General features: G+C 32.9%; 7 protein-coding genes across 7 annotated transcripts; 6 read left to right on the top strand and 1 right to left on the bottom strand.

Annotated features, from left to right (window-relative positions):
• Window positions 1-13: 13 nt before the first annotated feature.
• cgd3_260 (hypothetical protein) lies at window positions 14-3,556 on the top strand (the record flags this gene model as incomplete). Its single annotated transcript, XM_001388054.1, has 1 exon — window positions 14-3,556. The coding sequence occupies one exon, from the start codon at window positions 14-16 to the stop codon at window positions 3,554-3,556; it is 3,543 nt and encodes a 1,180-aa protein (XP_001388091.1).
• A 1,440-nt stretch (window positions 3,557-4,996) lies between these two features.
• cgd3_250 (protein serine/threonine phosphatase alpha) lies at window positions 4,997-7,315 on the top strand (the record flags this gene model as incomplete). The annotated part of the gene is made up of 1 exon (XM_001388053.1): window positions 4,997-7,315. The coding sequence occupies one exon, from the start codon at window positions 4,997-4,999 to the stop codon at window positions 7,313-7,315; it is 2,319 nt and encodes a 772-aa protein (XP_001388090.1).
• A 685-nt stretch (window positions 7,316-8,000) lies between these two features.
• Window positions 8,001-8,660, top strand: cgd3_240 (hypothetical protein; the record flags this gene model as incomplete). The annotated part of the gene is made up of 1 exon (XM_625337.1): window positions 8,001-8,660. The coding sequence occupies one exon, from the start codon at window positions 8,001-8,003 to the stop codon at window positions 8,658-8,660; it is 660 nt and encodes a 219-aa protein (XP_625337.1).
• A 430-nt stretch (window positions 8,661-9,090) lies between these two features.
• Window positions 9,091-17,364, bottom strand: cgd3_230 (conserved hypothetical protein; the record flags this gene model as incomplete). Its single annotated transcript, XM_625336.1, has 1 exon — window positions 9,091-17,364. One exon carries the CDS (start codon window positions 17,362-17,364, stop codon window positions 9,091-9,093), a length of 8,274 nt encoding a protein of 2,757 aa, XP_625336.1.
• Window positions 17,365-18,121: 757 nt separating this feature from the next.
• On the top strand, window positions 18,122-18,619 carry cgd3_220 (hypothetical protein; the record flags this gene model as incomplete). The annotated part of the gene is made up of 1 exon (XM_625335.1): window positions 18,122-18,619. One exon carries the CDS (start codon window positions 18,122-18,124, stop codon window positions 18,617-18,619), a length of 498 nt encoding a protein of 165 aa, XP_625335.1.
• Window positions 18,620-19,236: 617 nt separating this feature from the next.
• On the top strand, window positions 19,237-25,050 carry cgd3_210 (hypothetical protein; the record flags this gene model as incomplete). The annotated part of the gene is made up of 1 exon (XM_625334.1): window positions 19,237-25,050. One exon carries the CDS (start codon window positions 19,237-19,239, stop codon window positions 25,048-25,050), a length of 5,814 nt encoding a protein of 1,937 aa, XP_625334.1.
• Window positions 25,051-25,431: 381 nt separating this feature from the next.
• Window positions 25,432-26,640, top strand: cgd3_200 (zfwd1 protein, CCCH like RNA binding domain fused to WD repeats; the record flags this gene model as incomplete). The annotated part of the gene is made up of 1 exon (XM_625333.1): window positions 25,432-26,640. The coding sequence occupies one exon, from the start codon at window positions 25,432-25,434 to the stop codon at window positions 26,638-26,640; it is 1,209 nt and encodes a 402-aa protein (XP_625333.1).
• Window positions 26,641-27,059: the final 419 nt, after the last annotated feature.

Below are 27,059 nucleotides of genomic sequence, written 5' to 3'. Positions count from 1 at the left end.
AAAGAAGGAAAAGATGCAGAGCATTAAGGATGGAGAGGAATCGAAAAATAATATAGAAGTTGAAACATCAGAAAGCAAGCTGAGTAGAGATTCATCAGTATTTGGACTCTCAAACCAAACACCAAAACCTCCAATTAAGAGAGACTCATTTGTGGGGACCAGCTACCTTCCAATTCAAAACCATTATAAACTGGGAGAGAAAGTAGGAGAGGGGAGCTGGGGAGCAGTTTATATTGTGGAAGAGCGATGCTCAGGAATACTCAGAGCAGCAAAGAAGATTCCGAAGCAATTTTCTGGTGAAATCTTCCGGTTTAGACAGGAAATGCAGCTTTTGAGTATTTTAGATCACCCAAATATCGCAAAGTTATTCGAATCTTTTGAAGATTATAACTCTATTTACTTAATTATGGAGCTTTGCACTGGAGGAGAGCTATTTGATCGTCTTTCTCATGTTGGAAGGTTTTCAGAAAGAGTAACTGCCCACTTAATTAAGCAAATGTTGTCAGCAATTTCTTATTGTCACTCTAAGGGAATTGTTCATAGAGACCTTAAACCTGAGAACTTCTTGTTTCTGCACTCAAAGTCCAATATTAACTGCAAGCACTGCCTTTTTGAACAGAAAAGTAGCCAGTTATTCCAAGATGAAGAGGCTGCTCTATCCAAATACTTGAAACAAGACAGATTTAGGATTTGTAGATCTTTACCATCTAGTATGAACAACCAACAACTCCAATCCCTAATCTATAATATCAACGATAACACAATAACTCCTAGTAACAATAACGGCATTTGTGATATTACTTCCAATCACTTGTTCTCTGCTTCAAATTCAGAGATTTGTAAGAAAAACCGTGATAAAGAAGTGGGAGAAAGGCACGAAAGTTATGATCAAGAAACTAACAATGGAGAACTCAGTCATACAGATATACCTATTCCTAACTCTGAGCCATTTGGAAGTCCAAACTTTATTGCTAATATGTACTTGAAAAAGGGTTCTGTATCTAACTCTATTTCAAATTCCAATTCTTCTTCTATTAAATATCCAATACCTTCCCATCAAGAGAAGGAGTGTGAATGTAACTGTAATTGTTTTGAGTTGAATAGTCCTCTTAAACTTATAGATTTTGGATTGGCAAAAAGAATTACCAGAACTGGAACTCTTAGAACCAGAGTCGGTACATTATATTATATTGCTCCAGAAATTTTATTAGGTAAAGGATATGATGATAAGTGTGACATTTGGTCAATTGGTGTAATGGCTCATATTCTATTATGTGGAGTGCCTCCATTTGCAGGAAACACTGATACTGAAATCATTGAGAAAGTTCGAAGAGGAAGTGTATCGTTTTCAGAATCTATTTGGAGCCAAGTCTCCACTCAAGCCAAAGATTTTCTTCTTCAATTATTGAATAAGAACCCATCAGAAAGGATTTCTGCATTCCAAGCATTACAACATCCTTGGCTTAGATCTTGGGACACGCCGAACATTCCTCTTTGTGGTATTGGAATGATTAACAAGATTGTTGTTTGGCCATGGCATCAACAGAGAATGAGGGTTACTAAGTCCAGAGCTTCATCTGGCATTAGTAGTCTTAAGATCAAATCCAGCATTTCTTCCCCAAGTTTATATTCCAATCGAGAACGAATAAATGATATTCTTTCTGAAGAAGATCTTAATAATTTATCAGGATCTGATGATAATACACCAGTTGTTACCAGTTCTCCAGAAACCGGAGGTTTCTTCAAAACACAAATAGTAAATGCTCCGCCAAGGTTAGACTCTAGCTCAGGGCAAGGATCTGTAGCAGGATCTATGATAGGGTTCTTAGAATCTCATGGTTTATCAACTGGAAGTCAAATTAGAAACGTGAATAGAAATTCAATGCTGAAAAGATCCTGTAGTACTCCACTTCTCTATTCAATGAACAATGCTTATCCAAATACAGACGCTAATCCAAGTCTTGCCAGTATTCCAAATAGTTCTATATATAACCCTGGCTTAGTTCAAATTACAGATCAGCAAATAGCTACTCCTCGAACCAAAGCAACTATCAATGCTTTATTAAACCAAGAAGATTCCATTTTATCTCCTCCTGGAGATACAAGATTTCACTTTGGCTGCCATTGTGGGAACCCTATAGTTCTTAATCACATTTGTCAAGGCAACGTTACTATTAATTCAATAGATCATGGAAGTTGTGATGGGTCAAAAAGCTACTCCGGAATTTCGATACCCAATTCAATATCGTCTTCTTCATCTTCTTCATCTACATTCACTACGTCATACAGTATTTCAAGGTCCTCACTTTCTTTTTCTAATTTACTAACAAATAATAATCTAAAACAAGGAAATATAGATGAATATCTTGAGAATTCAGACGAGAATGCAAATGGTCAACGTATATCAGTCATAAATAACGTTACAATTCCAAATATCGTCTCAAAAGTATGCGATAAAGAACAATTATTCCACTGCGTTATTTATAATAAGACATGTAACGCTTACAAGCCTCTCCTTAAACTGATATCATCTTGGGAACGGTTTTGTAACTATACTCTTCTGAAAAGAGTCATTTTAGTTTCAATTGCTCTTCGAATAGGAGAAAACTGCGAATTTAATCAACTCAGAGATCAATTCAACAGGTTTGATGTTGCAGCAGATGGTGTAGTTTCTCTTGCTGAACTACAATGTGTTCTTTGTTTTATATTCCACGTTGAAAGGATTTCATCTAGCAATTACAAGAACAAGCAATGCCACCCTAAACAAACTTCAAATGATAACTTCCAATCTGCATCTTCTCGTTCATCTTCTCTTCCTCCTCTTTCAAATTCCCCAAACAATCAACCTAGTTTTGAAGATTACATAGATAATGCCAGTGAAATTGAAGAGGACCACTTTGATGAGATCTATGATGAAGGATTTCGAAGCTCTGCAATTGAAAGCCCAGAAAAAGGAGCTTTCAATCATTCCAATCAAATTGGAAACCGCAAATCTATGTCCATCGATGACTACTTGAAATCACTTTCAAATCAAAGCACGTTCAATAAAGACCAGCTTTTAAAGTTTCTATGCAGCTTCAATATTGACGACATCATCAAACTTAATGAGCTTTGTAATAGAATAGAAGGTATTTTTGGTATCATAGACCAAGATCAAAGTGGATCCTGGGAATATTCTGAGTTTATTGCTGCTTCAATGGAGCCTGAAATGTATCTAAATAATACTAGCGCATTAAAAACAGTTTTCAGGAATTTTGATAAAGATTCAGATGGAAAGGTCTCTGTTCAAGACATACTTGCTTCTTTCGGATGGGAAGATGACATCATTCTATGCTCAGAAACTATTTCGCCCCAACAATATGAACAATACCTCAAGTTGGGGAACTCTCAATCATATGATCAGCAAAGAGATGAGCGTTTCTTGGGAGTTGATCAAAGCAACTCTGTCCAATACTGTGCTCACATACACTGGACCGAGATCTTTCTAAATGAATGCTGCAAACCAGGTAAAAACTATTTAGATTTTTGTGATTTTTATGATTTTCTACGTAATTAGCCAGTCTAAGGTTTTAGATTTATTTTTCGTATAAGCTAATTTTTTTTTAATTTCTCAATCATTTTTTGTGAAAAAGTCATGTTTGTATTTTTACGATGATTAACTAGACACTTAAAATTATCAGAGAAAGCCTAATGGGACTTAATAAATCTATTAGAAGGTTTCAAATATGAAAAACAAGTATTATTTTAAACAAGCATTACCCTATTATGGAATTTGTTAATAATTTTCATTTATTTTTTTATGATCTTGAAATCTCTAATATTTTTTTGCGTAAATACTATAATAAAAGAGGCGCCAACACGTGTTATTATTTAAAATATATTTTATGCTAATTATTTAAAAAAAAAATTAATAAGTTGATGAAGTATATTGAGAATCCGGGCTTTATTCGTTAATATATTGGAAGGCATCATTTTGCCCTTGCTTTACTCTCATTTGCTCATCTTTTATTGGCATTGCCACTCCTAACTGGGTGTTTCTTAACTGTGTGTGGCTAAAAAATCAAAATACTAGATCAATTTCTATAATTATGAAGTTTCAAAATCGAAAGCATTAGACTGAAATTTATTCGTTGAATTATTGGATGAAATTTAATTTGAAAAGGTCTCAGTTGACCGTAATTAATTTTTAAAATGGCTCAAAAAGAACAAATGTTTGGGGATATCCCCACAGCAAGGTTTGGTCATTCAACCACTTTTGTTGGTAATTCTAAAGGTAAGTCTAATCCTAAAATTGTACCAAAATACTTCGCCTCCTCTACATGTTTTATTTATATGGTTTTACCCAAAAAGATTTGATATTATGAACGAACTAAATTCAGAAATTATGAAGACTACTGTGTTTCACTATTGTTCGTCATGCTTGCCACATTCGCTTCTACGCCGCTATCATCACAACAGCCCCCCAACCTGACTTTAACCTTCGTTAATAATTTGACACTACGCAAAATTGCATGTAAATGCCGGTATTTAATTTTTATTGTTATTGCCAAAATTTTGCAATTTCATGTGGACAAAAAATAAAAATTATTTGCATGTGAATAAACCTGTAAGAAAGATGTAGAGTGGGCGTTGATTTTGGGAAAAAAAAGGAAAAATAAGTTACAAATATGTTTAACTATACGTAGTTGTGTTGTTTGGAGGAGCTATTGGTGATAATGGAAGATATACAATTACAGCAGATACATATATACTGGACTTTTCGGCAGGATTCCAATGGAAGAAGATTACAGCAGATAATCCCCCTAGTGCAAGAGCAGCTCATGCGTCAGCATGTGTAGACTTAATGCAACTTGTTATATATGGAGGCGCTACAGGTAAGTCTGAACTCAAAGATTTCTTTTCTTTTAAACTTAATTAAAATCCAATAGGCGGTGGAAGCTTGAGCAGCGACGAATTGTATTTACTGGACCTAAGAAAGGATCCCCACTACGGTTGGATGAGTGTGCCAATATGTGGAGGAAGGACTCCTGGGAGAAGATATGGACATATAATGGTCTACAGCAAACCTAATTTGATAGTATTTGGGGGAAATGATGGACAGAGAACTTTGAATGATGTGTGGTTTATGAATGTTGAAGAAAGCCCGTTTGTGTGGACGCAAGTATTGTTTGATAGAGATGAGAGAGTGCCATTTCCAAGAGTATACCATAGTGCTGCATTGTGTACGGAGGGGCCAGCAGCGGGGATGACAGTTGTACATGGAGGGAGAGCAAGCGATTCACGATGCTTAAGAGATACATGGGGTCTTAGGCAACATAGAGATGGAAGATGGGACTGGATAGAAGCCCCATGCAGAAAGGGAGGGCCTCCTGCCCAAAGATTTCAGCACGTTGTTTTATTTGTTGGATCTAAAATGTTAGCATTAGGAGGAAGAGGAGATGATGTTTCAAAGGTGTTGCCAAGTATGCTTTATGACACTGAAAATTGTGAGTGGAGAGATTTGCCTGGTATTGAAAGGTTTAGGCATTCGGCATGGGCAATAAAATCAACTTTGTTCAGTTTTGCAGGATTTGACCACAAGACCCAAACTCATCCTACTGTTGATTTACTTTCTATGGATTGTTCTGCAGAGCCAAACTTCTATAATGAAAAGGAAAGGTCAATTAGACGAAAGAGCCTTATTGGAGTTCCATATAACACTATTGGAGTTCAGCCAAAGGATCAATTAGTTTTTGGAACTGGTGATCCCAACAAAACGAGAAGCGATCTAACCAATGAAGACCTCGGCTCTTCAACCACTAATGAGCAAAATAATGTACAGGAGTATAACTCCCCTAAATCAAATGATATTCCATTCACCGATGTTGAGAGAGCAATAGCTAGGGCGAATATTCAGCTGCAAAATGACTCAAAGAGATACATACCCAAAATGGAATATAAGACTACTGCGGGATTAATTGGATTAACTCCTGCTGTGACCAAAGTCAGCTCTAGAGTTCATATTACTGTTGACTCTATGAACAATGACTTTTCTACGCTTGTCCAGAAGGTTTCGATTGACCAACTTGGAGAGGAAGGAAGGAAAATTGACAAAGTTGCAGCAAAGCACGCACTTGCAGATTCTCCTTGGATGTTAACTCCAAGTTCAATGGGAGTGCCAGGTACTGGATTAATAGAAAAATGCTTAAAGTTATTTCTTCATCCAACTATTACCCCTGTTGAACTTTCCGCTAGATTTAATCATATGGCAGCATTCTCACTTACTTGGCCAGAAGTCATACAACTTTGTGAAATGGCCTTCAGTATTGTAAAACAAGAGGATATGGTCCTTAAACTCAGAACGCCTGTTAAAGTTTATGGAGATATACATGGGCAGTATTATGACCTAATGAGACTCTTTCATAATTATAAAGCTCCCATCAGTGAAGAGTTGGAAGATATTTTTGAAGCAAAAGGAGATATTGATTCCACTGATTACTTGTTTTTGGGGGATTATGTAGACAGAGGTAGTCATAGCTTGGAAACTATTTGTTTGCTTTTTGCATTGAAAATTCGATACCCAAGACAAATCCATTTAATTAGAGGTAATCATGAAGATCCTGTTGTTAATTCACTTTATGGCTTTAAAGATGAATGTAGGAGAAGGTTGAGGGAAGATACTGATGATCCTGATTCATGTTGGAATTGGTTTAACCGTGTTTTTGAGTATCTTCCTGTTGGAGCTATTATTGAAGATAGAATATTATGTATTCATGGTGGAATTGGAGGCTCTATTCATAAAGTCGAACAAATTAAAGAAATTCAACGTCCATTAAGACCTTCCCAAACTCCACAAACTGAGTATGAACAGAGAATACTTGATCTCTTATGGTCTGATCCTACTGATAATGACTCACTCGAGGGAATTGTTCCTAATGACACCAGAGATCCTGATGGATGTGGTTTTATCGTTAAGTTCGGTCCTGATAGAGTTATCCAGTTCCTATGTGAAAATAACCTGGATCTAATTATTAGAGCCCACGAATGTGTACAAGACGGATTTGAGAGATTTGCTGGTGGCAAGCTTATCACTTTGTTTTCTGCCACTGATTATTGTGGAAAGCATCAAAATGCGGGAGCTCTACTATTTATTAAGAGAGACTTAACAGTTGTCCCAAAGATCTTGCTCCCTTCAGCTTCAAAGGACCCAAGAATGATTCTTAACAATAGTAATTATTGGGACCAAAACATTCTTTCCGAAAGACCTCCAACCCCTCCAAGGTCTGCCACATACTTTGACAAAATTAATTCAGAATTCATTGATATTGCTTCATGACGATATATATTTTTATCATTTATTATCATTTCAGGTTTTCCTATTGGTAAAAATAATCTTATTGTACTATTCCTTTTCATTCCTTTCAACCTTCTTATGGATTATCTTTATCTTTTACAAGTCCGAAAGAGTAAATCTATACAATAAGAATTCTTTGGTGTCAATTCAATCCTTTTATACCAAGGGAAAAACCTGTTAGTCATCAAGAAACTATTTAATGTAAATATTTAAATGCACTAATATATTGATTTTTAAGCGGAAACACTAGTCATGTAGAAAACTAGATTTTTTAAATTCCATAATAAACTTTAAAAATAGAAAGAAGCTATAGATTATTAATCATTTTTTTTTAATTTGTCAAACTTTTAAAAAAATTTAAAAAAAAAAGAAAATACTGGTACCGAGTATAATTTACATTTTTCCTTTAGTATTAACCGCACAAAAAAAGTATTATTTTACACTATATTAAATAACCAAGTAAAATCCTAATTCTATCAAATTTTATCATAATCCAGCATAAACTCCTCTTAGAAACAATATATTAAAGCTAATAGTATGCAACTCCCAACTGTTACTCTCAAATTCGTCCCAGTATAACTCACTTCTCTCGACCTTTTACGCACATTTCTATTGTCCATATTAAATATTTTCCTATATTCCATTATAATCTAACTTAACCAGGTCAATGGAATCAATCTCTACTACTAAAGATACCCATGATACCGAGATTCTTCATTTCAATAATCAATCAAATTCTTTCCAAGATCTTGATCATGATCACAAAATAGATACCGAAAATATTAATACCGGTACCGATAATATTAAAATTGATTCAAGAGAAGAATTAATACCAAGTTTAGACTTTGATGATCTTAGTATGATTGAGAGAGTATCAAAAGAGGGGGTTGATAAAAGTTTTAATATGAAATCTAATGTAGATGAGAATGAAATAATTGAATGGAAGGTCTTGAAAAAAGCTTTAAGGAAAGAAATTGTTCTGAAAAGTAACCAAATGTTTGAAAAATATGGAGGATTAGATCAGCTTGACTATTTACCATATAATTGCAAACTACATTCAAATTTAGAAAACTCTCATTTAGATGAAGTTTCTCCACGCCACAAAAATATTGAATATTCTTGTCCAGATTGTGGAAAGTCTATTTTGGAGAACTTTTTAATGGATATTCTCGAAGCTTTTGACTGTCATACTGATTTTCCTCCTACAATTCAAAGAATTTGTGAATTATTATTGTTCCCAGATTGCTATAATAACACAAAAAGCTTTCTTTATGCTCTTGATAAGGTATGTTTAACTCGAATATCTTTCAGTTCTTTCAAGAACTGAACAATTTTATCTTTATTACTTATTTTCTTATTACTTTTTTTTTTTTTTATAGCTTGTAAATGTTTCTTGTCCTATTATTATAGAAGACCCCGACCATTCTGAAACTGAATTAAGTTGCTCAGAAACTGCATCTAATATTACTGGCAGTAAAAGACCACATATAGAGTCTTCCAATGTCGAATTGAATCAAGATCATGAAATCAATTGTTTAAGTTCAAAAAGACTCAAAAGTGACTCTGATTTGGAACTATGATTTTAGAATCCTTCTTTATTGTAATATGCTTCCAGAATTACTACTATAACAACTTGATTTTACAATACATAGAATAATAAGTCTTTATATTTATATTTTAATATACAATTTTGAAATGAATGAACTATCCCAGCTTAATTCTGTCTCTTTTATTTATAATTAATATTTTTATTCATTTCAAGTCTTTCGATTATCCTTCCAATTCGAAAAGTAGTCTCTATAATCTGTAGTATAATATATTAGAGAAATTAAAATATCCAAAGCTTTACTTCTATAACTTAAAGGATAAGATTTTGTATAATCCTCAACATTATCAAATTCTGAGCTTTCTGTAAAGAAAGCATTTTCCATATTTAATTTCATACCATCTATCATCTTTCTTTCTTCTGAATCACTTTGAATAATAGTTTTATCATATATTACAGTATTCTTCTTCAATAATGAATTGTATATAATACTTGAATCATTACCAATCTGTTCAAACTCATCGTCAAAAGTTGCTTTTTTTGAATTATAAACCATCAATTTAGATAATAAATTCTTCGATTCATTATCTGTAGCAATCAAACTAGCTTTATAAATTGGAAAAGATATCGAAAAACTCTCATCTGAAATACTTGAAAGCTCAAATGATTCATTAATATTCTTAACCAAATTACTCCTTTCTAGATCTAAATCCAAATATTTAATCTCACTTGATCCACTGTCATTCAAAATTTCATTAATTCTAATCTTTGATAGCCTGCTTATTCTTTGTTCATACTGAATTCTTGAGTTTATTCGACGTATCTCATCTAATTCATCCTTTTTTACTGTCTTAAATAATCTGATTTGCTCTTTCATACTTTTCCATATAAACTTTATATCATCTTCTGCTTCTTTGATAAGATCAATAAAGAAATTCTCTATAGCTGTAATTTCAACACTTTCTTTGATATGAGAAACTAAATATCTAGGATTTGATTTAGACTTTGTTTCATCTATATTAATACTCAAAGAGCTAATCTGTTTACTATTTTCACCATTATCAAATTCAAATTGTCTAAGTTTACCAAAACCTTCGTCCATTGTTCCGTAACTTTGATTACTGTTTTCAGATAATTCACCTGTAGTATTGTTTAATGAGTTAATTACCATCATTCCAGACATACAGAAATCCATTTCATTAAATTTATTACTACTTTTTGTTCTTCCCATACCACTTGCTTTAATATCACTGTATTGTTTATTTATTCTTTTAATATGTTTATTATCGCTACTTCTAATAGATCCAATCCTATGTCCATTTCCTCCTGGCCTAAGTTCATTACTATTATAATTTCTTATTTGAATACTTTCCATTGAATCTTTGGTATAACTATTGTAATCATAAATTCTAGACCCCAAAGTCAGTTCATTGTTTACCATTACTTTGTTATAAAGAATTGAAACAGGTCCTGAATACCCATCTCCAGTAAATAATTTGTCTCTATTAATCTTAGTTGGATGGTTTTCAATAAATGTTGAAACTGCTAGATTGGTTTCTTCAGTCTCATAAAGCCAAGAATTAGCTTCGTAAATGACACTAAAAAGTAATCCAGATGCATTTTTTTCATTATAACTGGATCCAAGTCTGCTTTTATCCACATCCTTAGAATTCCTGTTAAGTGAAAGAATTGGTTCCCAATCTTTGAGATTTACAAGTTTATCTCCTCTTTTTAAATAAGAAGCAAGTAGAAATAATCTAAAAAGTCTTTTATGGTATTGATTACCATTACAAGCATTCATAAATAAATATACCATTCTTTCCTTAGTCTGAAATAATAACCTTATGATGTTTCTTAAATTCCACTGAGAAGACTCTTTTTTCATGTTTTTTGCTGAAATAATAATCATATTTTGATCAATTTCTTGACCGTTAGTTTCAAAAGAACCACTTTCTATAGGAGTAATATCATTAGGTAAAGGATTCTTGGAATTTTCAGAACTAAACTTTGAATCTGAAATAAAATTAGAGTTTGAACCAGAATCAGAACTCAAACTTTTGAAGCTATTTCCATTTTTTGAAGAGAAACCTCCTTGAAGATACTCATTTCCTGTATTATTTTCTAGGCATTTATTTTGATTAATAGATATGTACTCTCTTATAATTGCCTGACTCTGATTTAAACAAAAATTATCTGATTTGCTTTCAAAATCCAATGGAATGTTAAAATATTTGTTTGGGGTACACCAACTTACAATACTAAATTCATTTAATACTCTGTAATCAATATCATCAAAAGTACGTGATTTTATAGTCAACTGTTCAAGAACGAGTTCCCAAACTTTGAGAGAATAGGAGAAAGAATTTTGTTTTTCATATACCAAAGCCAATTGTATAAGATTCTCAATACATACAAAGCTTGAAGGAATTAATAGTGAGCTATTTACATCAAAAGAAGCAATTAAAAGCTCACAAGATCTCTTTAAAAGTACACTGGACATCTGATCTTTAATAATATTATCAAGAAGGATGAGTCCATAAGCCAAATCATAACAACAGCTTGCAGTTTCAAGAGTTGTTGCTCCCAAGTAATAATCAAATATATCCAATGCCCACTGTGTTGTAAAGCAAGAAAGTTCCAAGATGGATTCAATCGAATCATCCAATAAAGCAAGTGTATTGATTTCATTTTTCCCAATACTTTCATTGATAGATTCTTCAGTACTATCAGTTGATTGAATATCAGTTTCTTTTAAAAATCTAAATTCTTTATTGTTTTTGTTAAAATAGTACAAATGTAATGCATGTATCAGTCTAACTCGTCCAAGCTGTTTAAGTAACCATCCAATCCTCAATTTAGGGGGAGTTTTTGGAATTCTGTTTGGATTTGGATTTTCAATAGTATTTAGTAGTCTAGGAATATACTGTAGATTAGAATTAAGGAATCTTTGGTATAACTCATATTCTAATTCATTTTCATCCTTTCCATGAAGGCCAAAAATACCTTGAATAATTGATTTATCAGTATCCTTAGAGTTTATTGCATACTTGATATTACTTAACAAAATTCGGTTCTTTAAGGAGCTATTTGAATCCAACGTATTATTTTCAAATTCCCAATTGGAGTTTTTTCTGCTAGACAATAATTTGCTATAATGCCTAAAAACATCACTATTACTGTCAAAACAACTGCTAATTACTAATGACTTAGTAATAGCTTTTTCCAAAATTTCTTCACAAGATTTCCAGTTTCCTCTTAAGAAATGTATCAAGGCTGTTGAAGTATATACATCAATAATTATAGGATGAATAACTGACCAATGTAAATCAATGATTTCAAAAATTAGAGTTGAAACACTGATTTCATGTGGTATAGACTTTTCTGATATACTGATCTGATCAAAATTGTTATTTAATGCATTAAAATCAGTATTCTTGAATATTTCAATGTTCCTTAATCTTGAATATGACCACATTTGTAGAATTCTCATTTGTACTGAAGCAATATGATCCTGAGGAAAGAGGTTGATTACATTATTAAGAATTTGAATACATTTTTTGTCATATTCAAGATATGAGAAATATCCCAGAAGTTCTAACCAGGATTCTTGTACAATCCAATCCTGTCTAACAAGATGTCTTTCAGCACCTTGAAATTGCTCTGAATGGGTCATATAATCCAAAAAGAACTGAATATTTGTAAAATAGCTTGCTGAAAGTTTTATACTTAATGCTATTAACTTTTGTGAAATAGTTGGGGTGGAAATAACAGAAAAGCTGTTATATCTTGGCAATTTAATAATCTCTGGAGTCTCTAAAATTCCCCAAATTGGAAGACTCTCAGAAAAGTATTGTTCACTCTTTCTCTTTGCTTTAGGCAAAACTGAATCAAAATCATCGTAATTGATAGGAAAAGTTGAATCATCCTGGAGATTTTCCTTTAACTTTTTAATATCCAAGAAAAATTTGACTCCTGTATGATGTTTTAAAGCATAGAATAAAGCTCCTATTGGTATTTTGCTCTTGGAAATGCTAGTTTCAGCAATAGAAAATTCCCAAGAGCATAACTTTGAGATACATGTTGACCAAAATAGCTGTGAATTTGGTGAGTCTCCTAAAATTAAGTTGAATAAATTTGTCAACATTACTTGTAAAATTGTAATTTGGTGAAATCTATGTCTTCTGAGCATAATTAAACTTTTTTGGTTTAAGCTAAACAGACACTCCAAAACCCAATATGGAAGGCTCATCTTATTCATTTGAATTAACTCTCTAGAAAACCGACGTAAATCTGATTTTTCTGATTCCAATTTATCATTTTCCTTTTTTCTAGAGTTTAATGTTTCTCTGTTTGTATAACTTAAAATATTATCATCAACATTAAAGAATTGTGAAGCCCAATCAACAAGAAGTTTGGATATTTCACTAATCTTTATATTATGAACATTTAAAATATCCCAATTATTTTCATTTAGGGCTTTAAAAATCTCATTCCAATAGATTGGAGATTGAATCATTAGTGATTTACTGTTATTTGCAGTATCTTTCTCTTCGTTTTTCATTTCTCTATGAATCACCTTTTCCTGATCTGCAACTACATCTGTGTTTAGGAACTGTGATGAAAATAACTTGGATCTTGAATCCTTAGCACTGCTATTAATCATAATACATTCACTCCCTATCCTCCTCTTTGTTGAAGTTATATATATCTTGAAAATTGTGTGTAACATAGACACACTTGGACTTGAGCTATGGCAAGGGCAATATCTCCCTAAATTTCCACTTTCTTTCTTCATATAACTGATTGCTCCTGGTAAAAATAACGTTTTAATCAGCCTGGGAATTAGATTCTTAATTGTTCTAGAAACTATTTCAATAGAAAATAGTTGTTTCAACCAAGGTGATCTTGTGAAGTTTAACATCCGGCCTAGCATATTACAATTCACTCCTCTTGAATGAAGAAAATTCTCCAAAGTCACAGAATCATAAGGTGCAAATGCTGGAATACTTTCCAGCTGGTTCAAAACTATTTCAATCCAATTTGTATGCAGAGAATTTGAGAGAAGTATAATCTCCTGGCCAATATTAGACTCATCAAAGAATATCTTTACTGTGCTTTGTCTCTTTGGTTCGTCAAAAACATCAACACCTTTCACAATCTTGAGTTTTTCTTCTCTATTAAAGTCAGAAGCTGAAGAGAATCTTGTATTGTCATCAAATGCATTCAAAAGTAATTTTGCTTGAGATAGCAAATATTTAATTGTATCCAGCCCTGTTCCTAGCAAATTTCCCCCCCCTTTAATACATGATCTTGGAAGGCAGTATAATCCTGGCCTCCTTTCCCAGAAAATCTGATCTCTTCTAAAAACATCGCCTTCAGTGAAGCTCCATTCTGAGAAATAGTCACTAGATGATTGCATATAAGAAGTCATTAACTTAACTCTGTTCATCTTTATCGCAGCTCCATCGTCGTAATGGCCGAGTGTTGGATATGGAATTTTGTCTCCAATATACGATATCAATTCCATTTGATTATTAGAATTTGCTTGAGTCTCTACTCTCATAGACTTTCCGCATAAGCTACAATGAGTACCATCATTAATTTTGATTAAATAATTAGTTGTCGTTTCTGTAAACTTGCTAATTAAATTCATTGGTACTGGCTTAAACAACATAGCTTCTTTATTAATATTAAAAAATCCATAGCTCCTTTGTTGTACATCCGAAGCACAAACTAAGCAAAAACCAGAAGGCTCTATTTCTTTCCTGAAAAGTTCGTGTAAATCATCAGGGGTGTAGTGGAATCTCCTCAACTTTTCATCAGTATCTTGATATTTGAGCATATCTTGAACTGCTCCTGCTTGTTTAATGAAAAGAGGCCTTATGGTGCAGCATTTATTTCTGCTTAAGAGTTTATTTTTCGAAAATGTATCGTAATTATGATAATATTCATCCGTTGAAGAATTCCCCCAATTAACTCTTTCTCCTTTAACATCCGAAACCCAAGGATCCCTTGGGAAGATATTATATGTATGATGAAAGTTGTAATACTTGAAAATTCCAATGGAAGTCTCAAGCAAGATTGGTAAATGCCTTATCTCTGAAATTAGCTTTGTTGGATGAAGAATATTGCTAATATTCAGGCATTTTTCAATATTGGAAATTTCGCCCCTCTCATTGCTTTGTATTGGTAATGGCCAATCGCAAATCGTGAATGGTATTGGTGGCAGTGGTCTCACTACAATCCTAAATCCTGAATAATCTACACATGTTATTAGTGATGGACTTACTGTAGTCAAGTTTACTGAAGGATGGAGGATTTCTGAGCTACACTTAACGAACTTATCAATACCCTTAAGAAGAATCATGGCGATTTCAAAATCACTTAATTTTTTATTTAATTTAGGATCAATATAGCCATCGTACCCAATAACAGCTTTTGAATTTGGTATAAATTTTCTTGGGGGGATCTTTCCTTTAGAGATAGAATTGTAGATCCTAATAGCTTTTTTTACTTTAGTCCTTAAGATGGCTTCGTTAATTGCCATATGTGCAGAAATTTCCCTTGTATATATCTTTGATGCATCCTCAGCCGAAGTTTGACTATCTCCAAGAACTAAGATTCCGAGTAAACCTCTACCGATTGTTTTATGATGTATGAATACACGATCATTTTCAAATAACCTTAAACTTGAGAAGGGATGATCCTCAGATAATGGAATTATTTGGCTCCTTTCAATTGAATCTACGACTTTCCTTTTTAAAGAGTTATATAAAGGAATAGTTTCATTTGCTTGGTCTTGACTAATTTCTGAAGAGGAATCTTCGGCAACTTTAGGTATATTTTCATCAAAAGCAACAATTTCTGAAAATTCTTCAAAGTCATTCTCAAGTTTACAAAAGTTTGTTTCCTGGATCTTAATGTTATGGGTTTCAGTGTCTGAAATATCACTTATATTAAGTACTTCAACAACTTCTTCGCCAACTTTGTTTTCCAAAGTTGAATCATCCATCTTTTCTTCGTTATTCAGCTTAATGTCATAATCCATTCCTAGCTCTTGATAGCTCCTTTTAATCATATAATCCCAAATTACAAACAAGTTCTTATAAGGCGTAAACTTTCTTACCTGATTCTTACCTCTGAAAATTACATCATCAATAATGTCCCTTGAGAACTCAGTTGCTGCTGCACCAAAAATGGTATTAACTAAAAGAACATCCATATTAGACTCCAAACTTTTCATGAAATATTCAAAGTGGTAAGTCGAAATCTTGTTTCCAACAAAATTGTAGCTTGATTTCTTGTTCATATCGCATTTTCCTGCCTTGTACTTACTTGTAGATGGAAATATAGTTGATTTACTATAAGCTTCAACACTTTGCATGATTGCAATATCAACGGATTTGCAAAACCAAGTGTTCCAGTCCAAAGAACTGCTCATAATATTCTCAATTGAAGATGGGACTTTTATAGGCATAGATATCCCACTCCTATAATTTGAACTAAAATCATCTCCAATTAAAACAACTTTAGCATTTTTATTTCTTTTTTGCAACATAAGTATTCTCTTATTAATCTTTTGATTATATAATGGCATTAAATGGAAAATATTTTGCAATGTTGGATATTTTGATAAAATATCTTTAAATTGTATAAAAGGGAAAGGGATTTTATCTTCCAATGACTCAATCGAAGACTCTAAATAACAACCTTTTATTTTAGATGTATATTTACCGTTAAATAAATTATCTTTTTCCTCATCAAGCTCGTTACAAGATAAATCTTTTTCTGAAAAGTTGTATTCAGAAGAAGAGTCATCGTATTGTTCTGCCAAAGATTTCCTAGATTTTTTTTCGTCACACAATGTTGAAAAGCATAAAGCATCATGAAGATCTGGTCTTCCAATTCTTTCTTGTAAAACTCTTCTAGTTAGTATTTGAATTGATCCTACAACCAAATGTCTCTTTACTAATTTCTCTTTCCCTGGTTCCCCAATTACTTCAAACTCATCCGTGTTATCAACACTACCCACCCCTGTAAATCCATTATACTTAACTAGTGGAAACCACTTCATTGCAGTAGTTGGATCTCTTGTGCTACTTAGTCTTATCATTGACCTACAGACTGGAACAAGTGATCTGTCATTCATTACCAAGAAAATAGCAAGACGAACGGTTGTCGCCTTGTTATCTAGACAAAATGGAATTGGAATTCCAAAGTTATGCTGAATTCGATGCTCAATCTGGTCCGCTTCAGCATCACTCCCATTATGGTATCTGCTCAAAGTTGCAAAAACTCTTCTTTTTGTTACGCAGGAGACATCTTTAATTGGTTCATGCCTTAAGCCCACACACAATGCAATTTTGAATGTGCCTGGTAAGAGCTTTAGTATTTTGGAATATAACTTCAAACTCCCCACAGACACCACCAACATTGAGGCAGAACTGCTCCCCAGATCTTCAAAAATATCCCTTTCTAAAGCCATTATGAAGATATTCCTCCTTAATTATTACTATTTAATGCCTATATTATCATTTAATTCTATATTGGTACTTAATTTTTAATTGTTTTGCATACCGACATTATTGCACAAGTGGATTAGCAATTTTTTCCTTTTGCATGCGCCACTTTTTCTGCATGCATGTTCCCGCCTAGCACGTGTCGATTTGCCTTTATCACAGAATTGTTGCTTTAATTCAAGGTAAAGATATAGAAAAGATTGCAAGAGGGTAGAAAATTCAACCTATTACCAGATGTTGACGGTTTTTAGAGTTAGAAATAGACTTCTAATATAATCTATTCAAATTGAGAAGTTGTTTTCAAACTCTAAACAATAATTAAAATCATTTTATTTATAAATAATAAGCTAAAGAATATTTTAACAAGAGAGTCACAATCTGAGACTTTTATCCGAAACTATATTCAGTATTTCCTAAATAAATATTTAATTCAAAAGATAGCAAGCCAAAAATTTAATAAGCAAATTTTAATGATTGATTAAATATTCAACTATGTTTAATTAATAAAGTCAGTCAATTTCTTATTCTAATTTAACTAACCTCGAAAAAGAGTAAAGTTTTATGCAAGCAGAGCGATCTAATTTGTTAGCGCCATAAAAGGATACTTCATTAAATAGCAGTTTTGCAAATTCAGTTGCAAATGAGGATACAAATAGCTATAATAAATAGTTTGAATATTATTATAACTAGAAATATCGTAGAAAATACAAGCTAAGCTAAAAAATGTCAAACTTATCAACTTCAACAGTAACACAAGGAGCGCAGACCTATAACCAAGGTACAGGTACACAAACTCAAACCTCACCAAACACACAAACAACCACCTCAAAGAAAACAATGTACCCTAAGCCACAATTACAACAAAGTTCTATATCTGGATATGAGCAGGTTAGTTCAGGAGTTTCTAGCCCCTACAATGGATCAGTAGGATCAATTCCAGTAGTTTTGCAACCTCCATCAACTTCAGTTTCACCTAGCAACTATTATGCAGTTCCTCCAGCTCAGTACATTTTAGATACTTCTATTTATTCATCTGCAACTCCTTATGTTGCGGTTCCTGCAACAGTACTGTCACCCACAGTTATGACTTCAAGCCCTCAGATGAGTGCTGCATACGCAAGCTATGGATTTGTTCCAAGTCAGAATTTAGGGTACACAACAGTAGGAGTCTCCCCCACAAATACTTCAAGGCCATCAAAGTACTCTCCAGGATGCTGTTAAGTATTTATCCTTAATATTATTTTAAAAATATGGAAAGAATTGAGAAAAATGTTTTATTACTGCATTGCAATTCATGAATTATTTATTTGTTTGTGAATCCTTAAAAGATTTCGAAATAAATATTAATATTAGAAGTCCTCTAGGTTAGTTAAATTTTGCCCATTAATAAAGCTCTCAACAGCTCTCTATTGATATTCTAAGCATTTAACTATTATTTCCCAATTTATTTATTTTTCTTCTCGTTCATGCATTGTTTCGAAAATTCATCATAAAGTCGAATAGGCGGGAAATCACCTTTCAAATTTTTGGTAATATTGTACCTAAAAAGGACTAAGGAGGGGTCAAGAAAGTAGCAAGAAGTGAGGGGTTGAGGCAGAGCAATGTTAAAGGTATTCCAACAATAAAAGAAAGAATTCTGAATTTTGAATTACAATGGGAAAATTTTTACTTCATATTTAGGATTTGAAAAGCTTTGAATATTCAGTATTATGCTAGAACATTGTGAAGAGCAGATACTCCATAAATAAAAATTTATAATTGAATGAATCAAGGTCAAAATTTATTCCAACTTTGAGGATCTAAAAATATTTAAAGAAAGTCTTTTTAAGTCTTTAAAGATGGCAACTTTTAATATTCCAAACTTTAAAATAGTGATTTCAAGCGTATTCTGCGATGGAATAGTTGAAACGCCAAGACAAACACATCATTCAAATTCAGGTCAAATAATGTCTAATAATGGATGGTTTCAACTTTATGCAGTTTCCACAAAACAAAGCTTAGAAAGAGATGCTGATGCTGAAGATCAATATGACTCAGGTGAAGAGAGAGCCGAAAAAATTGTTGATTATATTACTTCATCAATTAAAGGGCTGTTTCCGAATATACCAAGTGAATTTTACCTGAAATATGGGAGTGCATCTGTTGTAATAAGCCAATTAAATGTAGAAGTTGTAAAAACTAACAATGATTTAGCCTCCACAATCAGTGAACTTGAAGAAGTGAACTCTAGCTCCTTCCTTAATCAAGAAAAAACATTCGAAACCCCTTTGGTGAATATTATCCTATGTAACTTTGATGGAGCCCCATCTATTTCATCATCTCCTAACTCATTCTCACATATCCTCAAGCTTTATGAAGTATCTAATACCTACCAAGAAATTGAATTGCTTTTTGTTGGTTTTTCTGCAAGCAAACATCCCGAAACTGAAAGATTATCCAAAAAAAATTTTGAGAAATTTAAAACTGAACTACAAAGACTATTTGGAAATAATGCAAAAGACAAATGTCTCTGGTTCTCAGCATCAAATCAATTAGATATGCCCGACTCCAATTTGCATGTATGCGCGCGTCAAATCCACACAAGACTATTAGAAGAGGCGGCAAATGCAGTTAACGCAAGAATTAAATCAGTTATAGAATACATATTAGATTCAAGGAATGAAGGCCCAAAGTTGTCTCACTCCTTGAAGTTAACTGATAGCTCACTGACACCTGAAATCTTGGAAACTCCAGAGTTTTTGACTTCTGGTGTGAATTCTCCTATCAGCAGCCAAGTTAGTGGTACGCAATGTAGAAAATTACAAGTATCAGATATGTGGTATCAATGGATTTTAGATATTATCAATAAATCAGACCTATTAGGTTTGATGTTGTTTAGATTGGGATTAATAAATGAGGCGTTGCTGATATATGAACAACTTTTGGATGATTGCAGAAAGCCAATTAATCCCTTTATAAAGGAACTTCAGAACCAAAGCGTAGGATTTGCTGAAATTGTGGCTCCTAAAGACCCACTTCTTTTAGCATCTGATTGCTGTTTTGGAGACTGCAAAACTCATTTGACTGAAAATAATACTCTGATTCATAGAGATAAATTAATATTACCACTTGATTTTAGTAAATTGATCTTGAACAAAAGAGCAACATATTTTGATATTGTTCAAATCATATTTTTAAGGCAGATATTCATTTTGCTTTCTGTTAAAGATTTCCGAAAAGTATGTAACAGGATACAAATGTTTTCCAGAAAGTTCTCTAAAGAAATTCTTCCAGTAACTGATCAATTGAAATATAAAATTCTTTGTCATCTTTGGATTTTCAGATTTATTATGAGTATAGCTGCCATTTCGTTTCCAGGAGTTCCTTCAAACCCTGCATATACTTCGGGTCATTCTCCAGGCTCTGCAATTTCTTCATTAAAGATTATTATTATTTCGTCAATTTTACCAAGATTAATCCATTTTTTGGGTGCTTCAGAATCTGTTGACGTATGGAAACATAAGCCTTCTGCTCCAAAACTTCCTCCAGATTCAAATGTATCATCTATGGAAATTCAAACTGCTCTAATTAAGTGGGCTACTCAATGTATTTCTTCTATACTACTTAATTGTATTTGCGACTTTGATGAGTTTAGTAGACTTGAAGAAGAATTAGAGAATAATAGCAACAAAACCAACCATTCCGTTTCCACAATCACTAATAAATGTTCTCAATTCTCATTGTATGATAAAGTTCCTATTGAAGAAAAGAGCAACAATATCAACAATGATTCTGGATTGGAACAAAATTCTGACACAGGAATGGACACAAAAGTTTGTCTCAAAAGTAAAAACTCCAACTTTGAGTATTCGCAGTCCTTATCTTCTCCTAGTTTCTCTTTATTTCACCTAGCATCTAGACATTTATCTTTGGTTTGCATATTACTTTCTTCAGAAATATGGAATGAAAGTTCTTCCAAACTTGATGGAAATAAAACATTTGAGGAACTTTTGGACATCCAATTATTGCAAAATATGAGTAACAATTTGAATGATAATGCAGAACATTATTATACTTTAAAGGAACTTTACTGTTCATTAAAATCTCCTTCTAAAGCTTATAGAATGCTTTGTGAAGTCGTTGGTATGGCAGCAATGGATTACATCTCTTCTGGACAACTTAAATCTGCAATTTCACTACCTTGGGGAATCATTTTTGAAAACAAAAACTTTCTAAAGTGGATATTAAAAGAGTTAAATTGTGAGACATCGACTTTTGTTGACTATGAGACATCCAAAATATCTGATATATCCTTTTGTTATAGGTTTGTTCGAATTTGGCTTGATTTCCCCACCATTCTGCTTCCTATTCCTCTTCAATGGGCAAAATTGAGTAATATTTCTCAAAAGCTTCTTATTAAACTATTTGCAAAAAAAGTTAACCCCATTTCTTTAAGCTATATAAACTATAATGATTCTTACCTATTACAAGCAGAGATTGGCATTAGACTGTTTCTAAACATCTTAGACTCAAATAATCAATCAAACTTTTCTCAGGAAAATGGCTCAAACAAAGATTACAAGGAAAACACAGCTTTGGAGGAACAATTGATACTTGAAACATATATAAGTAAATGTTTAGAAAACTCTAATATTGTTAAGGTAGACTCATTACAATGGGAGTTCCCATCTCATCCAAACTTATGGGCTCATTTATTTATTCCAGAATACGGTTCAGAAAAAACTAAGGAAATTCCAAAACTTAAGATGAGAGCTTTTATTAATTTTGGAAATCAAACAACAGATAAAAATGAGGCTTTGGAATCTTATGACTTACAAACAAAATCATTCAAAGGAGTTACTCTCAAGATTGTTGAAAGACAAATCCTGATGGCTCTTTTAGGAGGAGGAAAGCTAATCAGATTACCTACTAAAGCTTTACCTTGTTGCGGTTTATTAGATCCATTAAAACCAGTACAAGGGTATTTCTATGTTTTTCATGAAATACTAAGACCAAGTGGAAGATTATTCTTAAAATCTCCAAATGTCCTTTCACCACTACAAAGTCCCCTTGGGTCTTCTGGACAACAAATAAAACCTTCTGAAGATATTGGATCGAGAATAGGACAAATGGAAAAACAAGAGATAGGGAAAAATATGGAATCACAAAGAATAGAACAACAAGAAGCTGGAAATAATTTAAGCACCCAAAAAATGAAGAGTTCTAACAGATCAGGATCAAATAGCAATTATAATAGTTGGTTTCAAAAAAAAAGCTCTAAACATGAGCGATCTTTTTCATTTTCTAACTCAGAGCTTGAACATGTTAGAGAAGGAAGAAGTAATATCTCAAATCCAATGGGTTCAAATAAAAGAAAGGATGGTTCGCCTAGACAATGGATGTGGGAAATTGTTACAGGGTTTAAATGGGGAAGTAGTTCTTATGGAAGTAGCTCCAAAAGTAAAAGCAAAGCAAGTTCATTTAATGGGAGTCTATACTCTGAAAAAACCAATGGAATATCGGAAATGAACAATTTAGATGACCGAGAAAGGGTTCCAACAAGTACAAGTGTTCATGGTAGTTCATTAAAGAATAGTGAAAGACTTAAAATACCATCTTCTCCTTTAGATAATGCAATAAAGGTCGAGGAAAACCTGTCTCCCTCTAAGGTCATTACTGTAAATACTCCAGGGCCATCAAATTGGGTGATTACTGAAGCAAGTAAATCTAATTCAAAAAAATCTGCTTCAGCGAGCCCAAAATTAGCTCTCAGTCCAAAAAATGAAGATTCTACTCAATGTCTTGTTACACCTCCGAATTCATGGATACACAAGTTTGCAGTTCCTGGGATTCCATCGCGTTGTATATTATTAATTTACATTGGACTTTCTTCTCCTGTTTATTTTGGCTCTGTTTGGTTGAGAGTGAATGGCACTAGGTGGATACTACTTGAAAATACGATTACTGAATCTTCAAAAGGCAAAGTCATTTTGGAGCCAGGGTTAAACAAAATAGAACTAGATATTTTCTGTGAAGAAGGAGAATCTAGCTTCTTTATAGATTCTATTGGGTTATCTGATAGAACAAGTTTCAGCATTCCAATTAACTTCCTTTGGGTAATTCCTTTGGGCACATTACCTTCACCTCATATATTACCAAAAGTTATTTCAGAATTTCAGATATTTGAAACAAATTTAGGAATCTTATCTGGGAAGAAACCTATAAATTCAGGTATAATTACTAAAACAAGTAAGGATGAATTAGAATGTAATAGAGATAACGCTTGGAATCCTCTCAAAAAGTGGACCACGTTATATTCTTTTGGGATTAAAAATTTATCAGAAATGATTAGTATGGAAATTCAGTTTAGAGATATAATACAGAAATCAAATCTTCCTGAATCTGCTTCAAGGAATTTGTTGAGCACAAATACAGGAGAAAAGAAGTTATATAGAATATCAGTGGAAATAGAAAGGGATTGGTTTCAAATATACAATGTTGATATGGAAGTAACTCTGAGTTTTCAAGAATCTGAAACTGAATCAATACAAGTATTTACTGATGAAGTGGAATTAGTACAGCTAGATGGTATGGAGTCCAGTAGTATTTTAAAACCAGAAATAAATCAAAAATTGATTAAACTTCCGTCTTTTTCAAGTGAGTGTATAATTCAAACACCAATAATGTTTGATATGTCTCCAATGAAAACGTCAACTGAAGTAAATTTTAGTTTAAATTTAATTGCAAGTATTAAAGGTCAAGACAAAGAAGTTTGTACTAGACATAATTTTGTTTTCCAAGTAGGACCACAAGTAGATTTGAAAAATATTCAACCAGTTCCAAATCTAGATCATTATAGCTTACCATTTTATTACTTTGAATTACTTTTTGAAGCAACTTGTAAAAGAGTTTTGGTAGAAAAGATCATTACCATGCTTCCAAAAGATCTGGAAAGCTCAGATTTATTTGGAATCATGGCACCAGTAGAATTAAAACCAAGAACAATTGAAAATTTTCAAGATTTGGGAGATTTATATTCAATTCGTGAATATACTCTTTCTCATCCATTGATTATTGAATCTAATTCAAGACCTCTAAAATTGATATGGATAGTTCCGAAAACTGAACTTCAAAAGGTGTTAACTCCTCAAATCTTAATATCAACAATTAGCCTACCAAAAGAAGAAAGAACAAAGTTATCTATTTCAGGTCCTTTCCAAATTCCAATGGAAACTTTGTACAATTTTATTTCATTGAGAAAATCCACACATTCCACAGACAATTTATTAGAAACAAGTCTAGATGGATTAAGTTTAGACCATGTTGAACACCCCTCGTATTCAAAAGTTGATTCGGAGTTTCCATTGATTATTTACCTGAATTATACATTTCAAAAAGAAGAAACATTTTCATATTGTTTAAACTACTTTGGAGATGAAGATTCAGAAGATAAGGGATGCTGGTGGTTTATTGGAGCTAGAAATGGTTATATAGAAGCTAAACCTGGGTCAAAAATTAAGCTAGAGTTTAGGGTAGTTCCTCTAACAAACGGACTGTTAAAGCTTCCAAGTATTAACTTCGGATGCTCTAACTCTCGTCCATATTCTTATCCATATTTTACACTATCTGATAATAGTAGAAGATTTTACCTTGGAAAACAAGTAGTAATCTAGCATTAAACTAAAATAGGATAGCCCGCCCAAAAGTACGTTAGAGACAGTATGGTGGCTGTATTTATAATGCCTTGTTTTTTTAGAAAAATATAAATAAAATAAAAAATTTTCTTGGTCGGAACTGAGAGGAGTTTCATTAACATTTTGGTGTTTGGAAAATAGTCATTTTGATTTTTACATTTTAGGTAGGTTTGAATGGAAAAGAAACAACTTTTGGGGAGGGTTTCATCTGGTATTGGCTCTAGTGTACGAGTTACTTATTTTTTTAAATCGTTAAGGTAGATTGGAAGATTGGTTATAATTTAGAGATAGGGATCTATTTGGATCCTAAGCCTTATATTTCCTGACTGGTGTTTACGAGCTAAAAGTCCTAATTAAGAAATGAGAGGCCGTTGGAAGGGAGGCAAAGGTGGACATGGCGGCTCATCTAGTGGAGGAAGCAATACGAAAGTCTCAGAGATTTGCCGACATTTTGTTCAACAAGGTAATTGTAAATTTGGCCAGAATTGTAATTACTCACATATTTTAAGGCAAGTTGCACAAATACAAAAGGCTCATTTTGGAGGTATTAGGTGTGCAATTTCTTCTCCTTTACCTACGGGAGAGCTTGAACTTTTCACAGGGGGGTGCGATGGTCAATTGAAGAGATGGATAATTAGACCTGCAGATAAGGATGTTATGACAACCGAGCCTGAAAGGGGAAGTAATCATCGTAGAAGAAACTATCAGAACAAGTTTCAGAATGATGTTAGTGGAGCAACTCAGCTTTCAGTAAAAATGGATTCAGCAATTAATTGCAGTGCAGAGGTTTGTAGTTGCTTGATTTATGGGGATGTACTATTTTGTGGACTAATTAATGGCACAATTAGGGCATTTCACAAGCCTACAGGGAATTTTACAGATTTAGTTGGGCATAACCAAGAAATACATCAACTTTTAATAATTGACAATATACTCGTTTCTGCTTGTTGGGGTGGAAAGATAGTATTTTGGAAATTTGATCAAGCTTCTGGTACTTTTATAATTTCTGCACAGATTCAGGCTAAAGAGCATATAAAGTGTCTTAAATATTTTCCGTATAAAGGTAATTCAGCTGGCGCAATGGGACAACCTCAATGCCAAATTCAGGATGCATCTCCTCATCTTTGGGTTTGTGGAGGCGGTATTGTTCAGATTGTGGATCTAATTACTTTACAAGTAGTTAGGGAAATTATATTTGATGGAGGACCTATTATGTCAGTACTCGAGTATGAAAATCATCTTGTTCTATGTAGTTTGCAAGGTGTAATTCGTGTTATTTCACCTACAGGTGAGGAAACTTTTAGAAAATCTCTAGGTTCTCCTGCGCTTTGCATGGATGGGACTGTTACTGCAGACGCTAAACATATCTTAATGATGGGCCAAAATAATGGGCATCTTAGATGTATCACCCTTCCTTTATTTGACAGTGTACTTGAATTTCATACTCCTGATACCAGATCAGAAATCAGACTAGTTTCGAATCTAGGGGGATCTCCTGGAATCATTCTCACTGCTCAATGGGATGGTGCTTTGAATTTTTACCAATGGTGTCTTCCAAAAAGTTCCTGAAATAAACAACTAATTATATCACTCAACATCAATATTGTATATATCAAATATTAAAGAATTATAAGTTTGCTTAATTATTATTTTTAATTGAATCATCGTATTTAACAGTATTTCTATTTACAAGAAAGGTTGAAATTGAGCATAATCATATTTCATTCGCATTTAAACACGTATTTTGATGTTTATTATTATATACTACTTAACATTTATAGCTAACCTTTATTTGATTTTTTTATTAGTTTGACTATTCTTAATTAGATATTTCCGAATTCAAGTATATTTTTTTTTCTATTTATTTTGATCTAGTTTAATTCAATTTTTTGTCCACATGGGGATTTGCACCTCTATAATTGCGTAAAGCATTTGCATGTATGCAATGTGCATGTAGCTTTTGACACGTAATTATTTATAATTGACAA

This window comes from Cryptosporidium parvum, chromosome 3 (assembly GCF_000165345.1).
Source record: "Cryptosporidium parvum Iowa II chromosome 3, whole genome shotgun sequence".
NCBI classification, from domain to species: Eukaryota; Apicomplexa; class Conoidasida; order Eucoccidiorida; family Cryptosporidiidae; genus Cryptosporidium; species Cryptosporidium parvum.
Note: the sequence above shows the minus strand (reverse complement) of the source record. Positions and strands in the feature narration are given on the sequence as shown.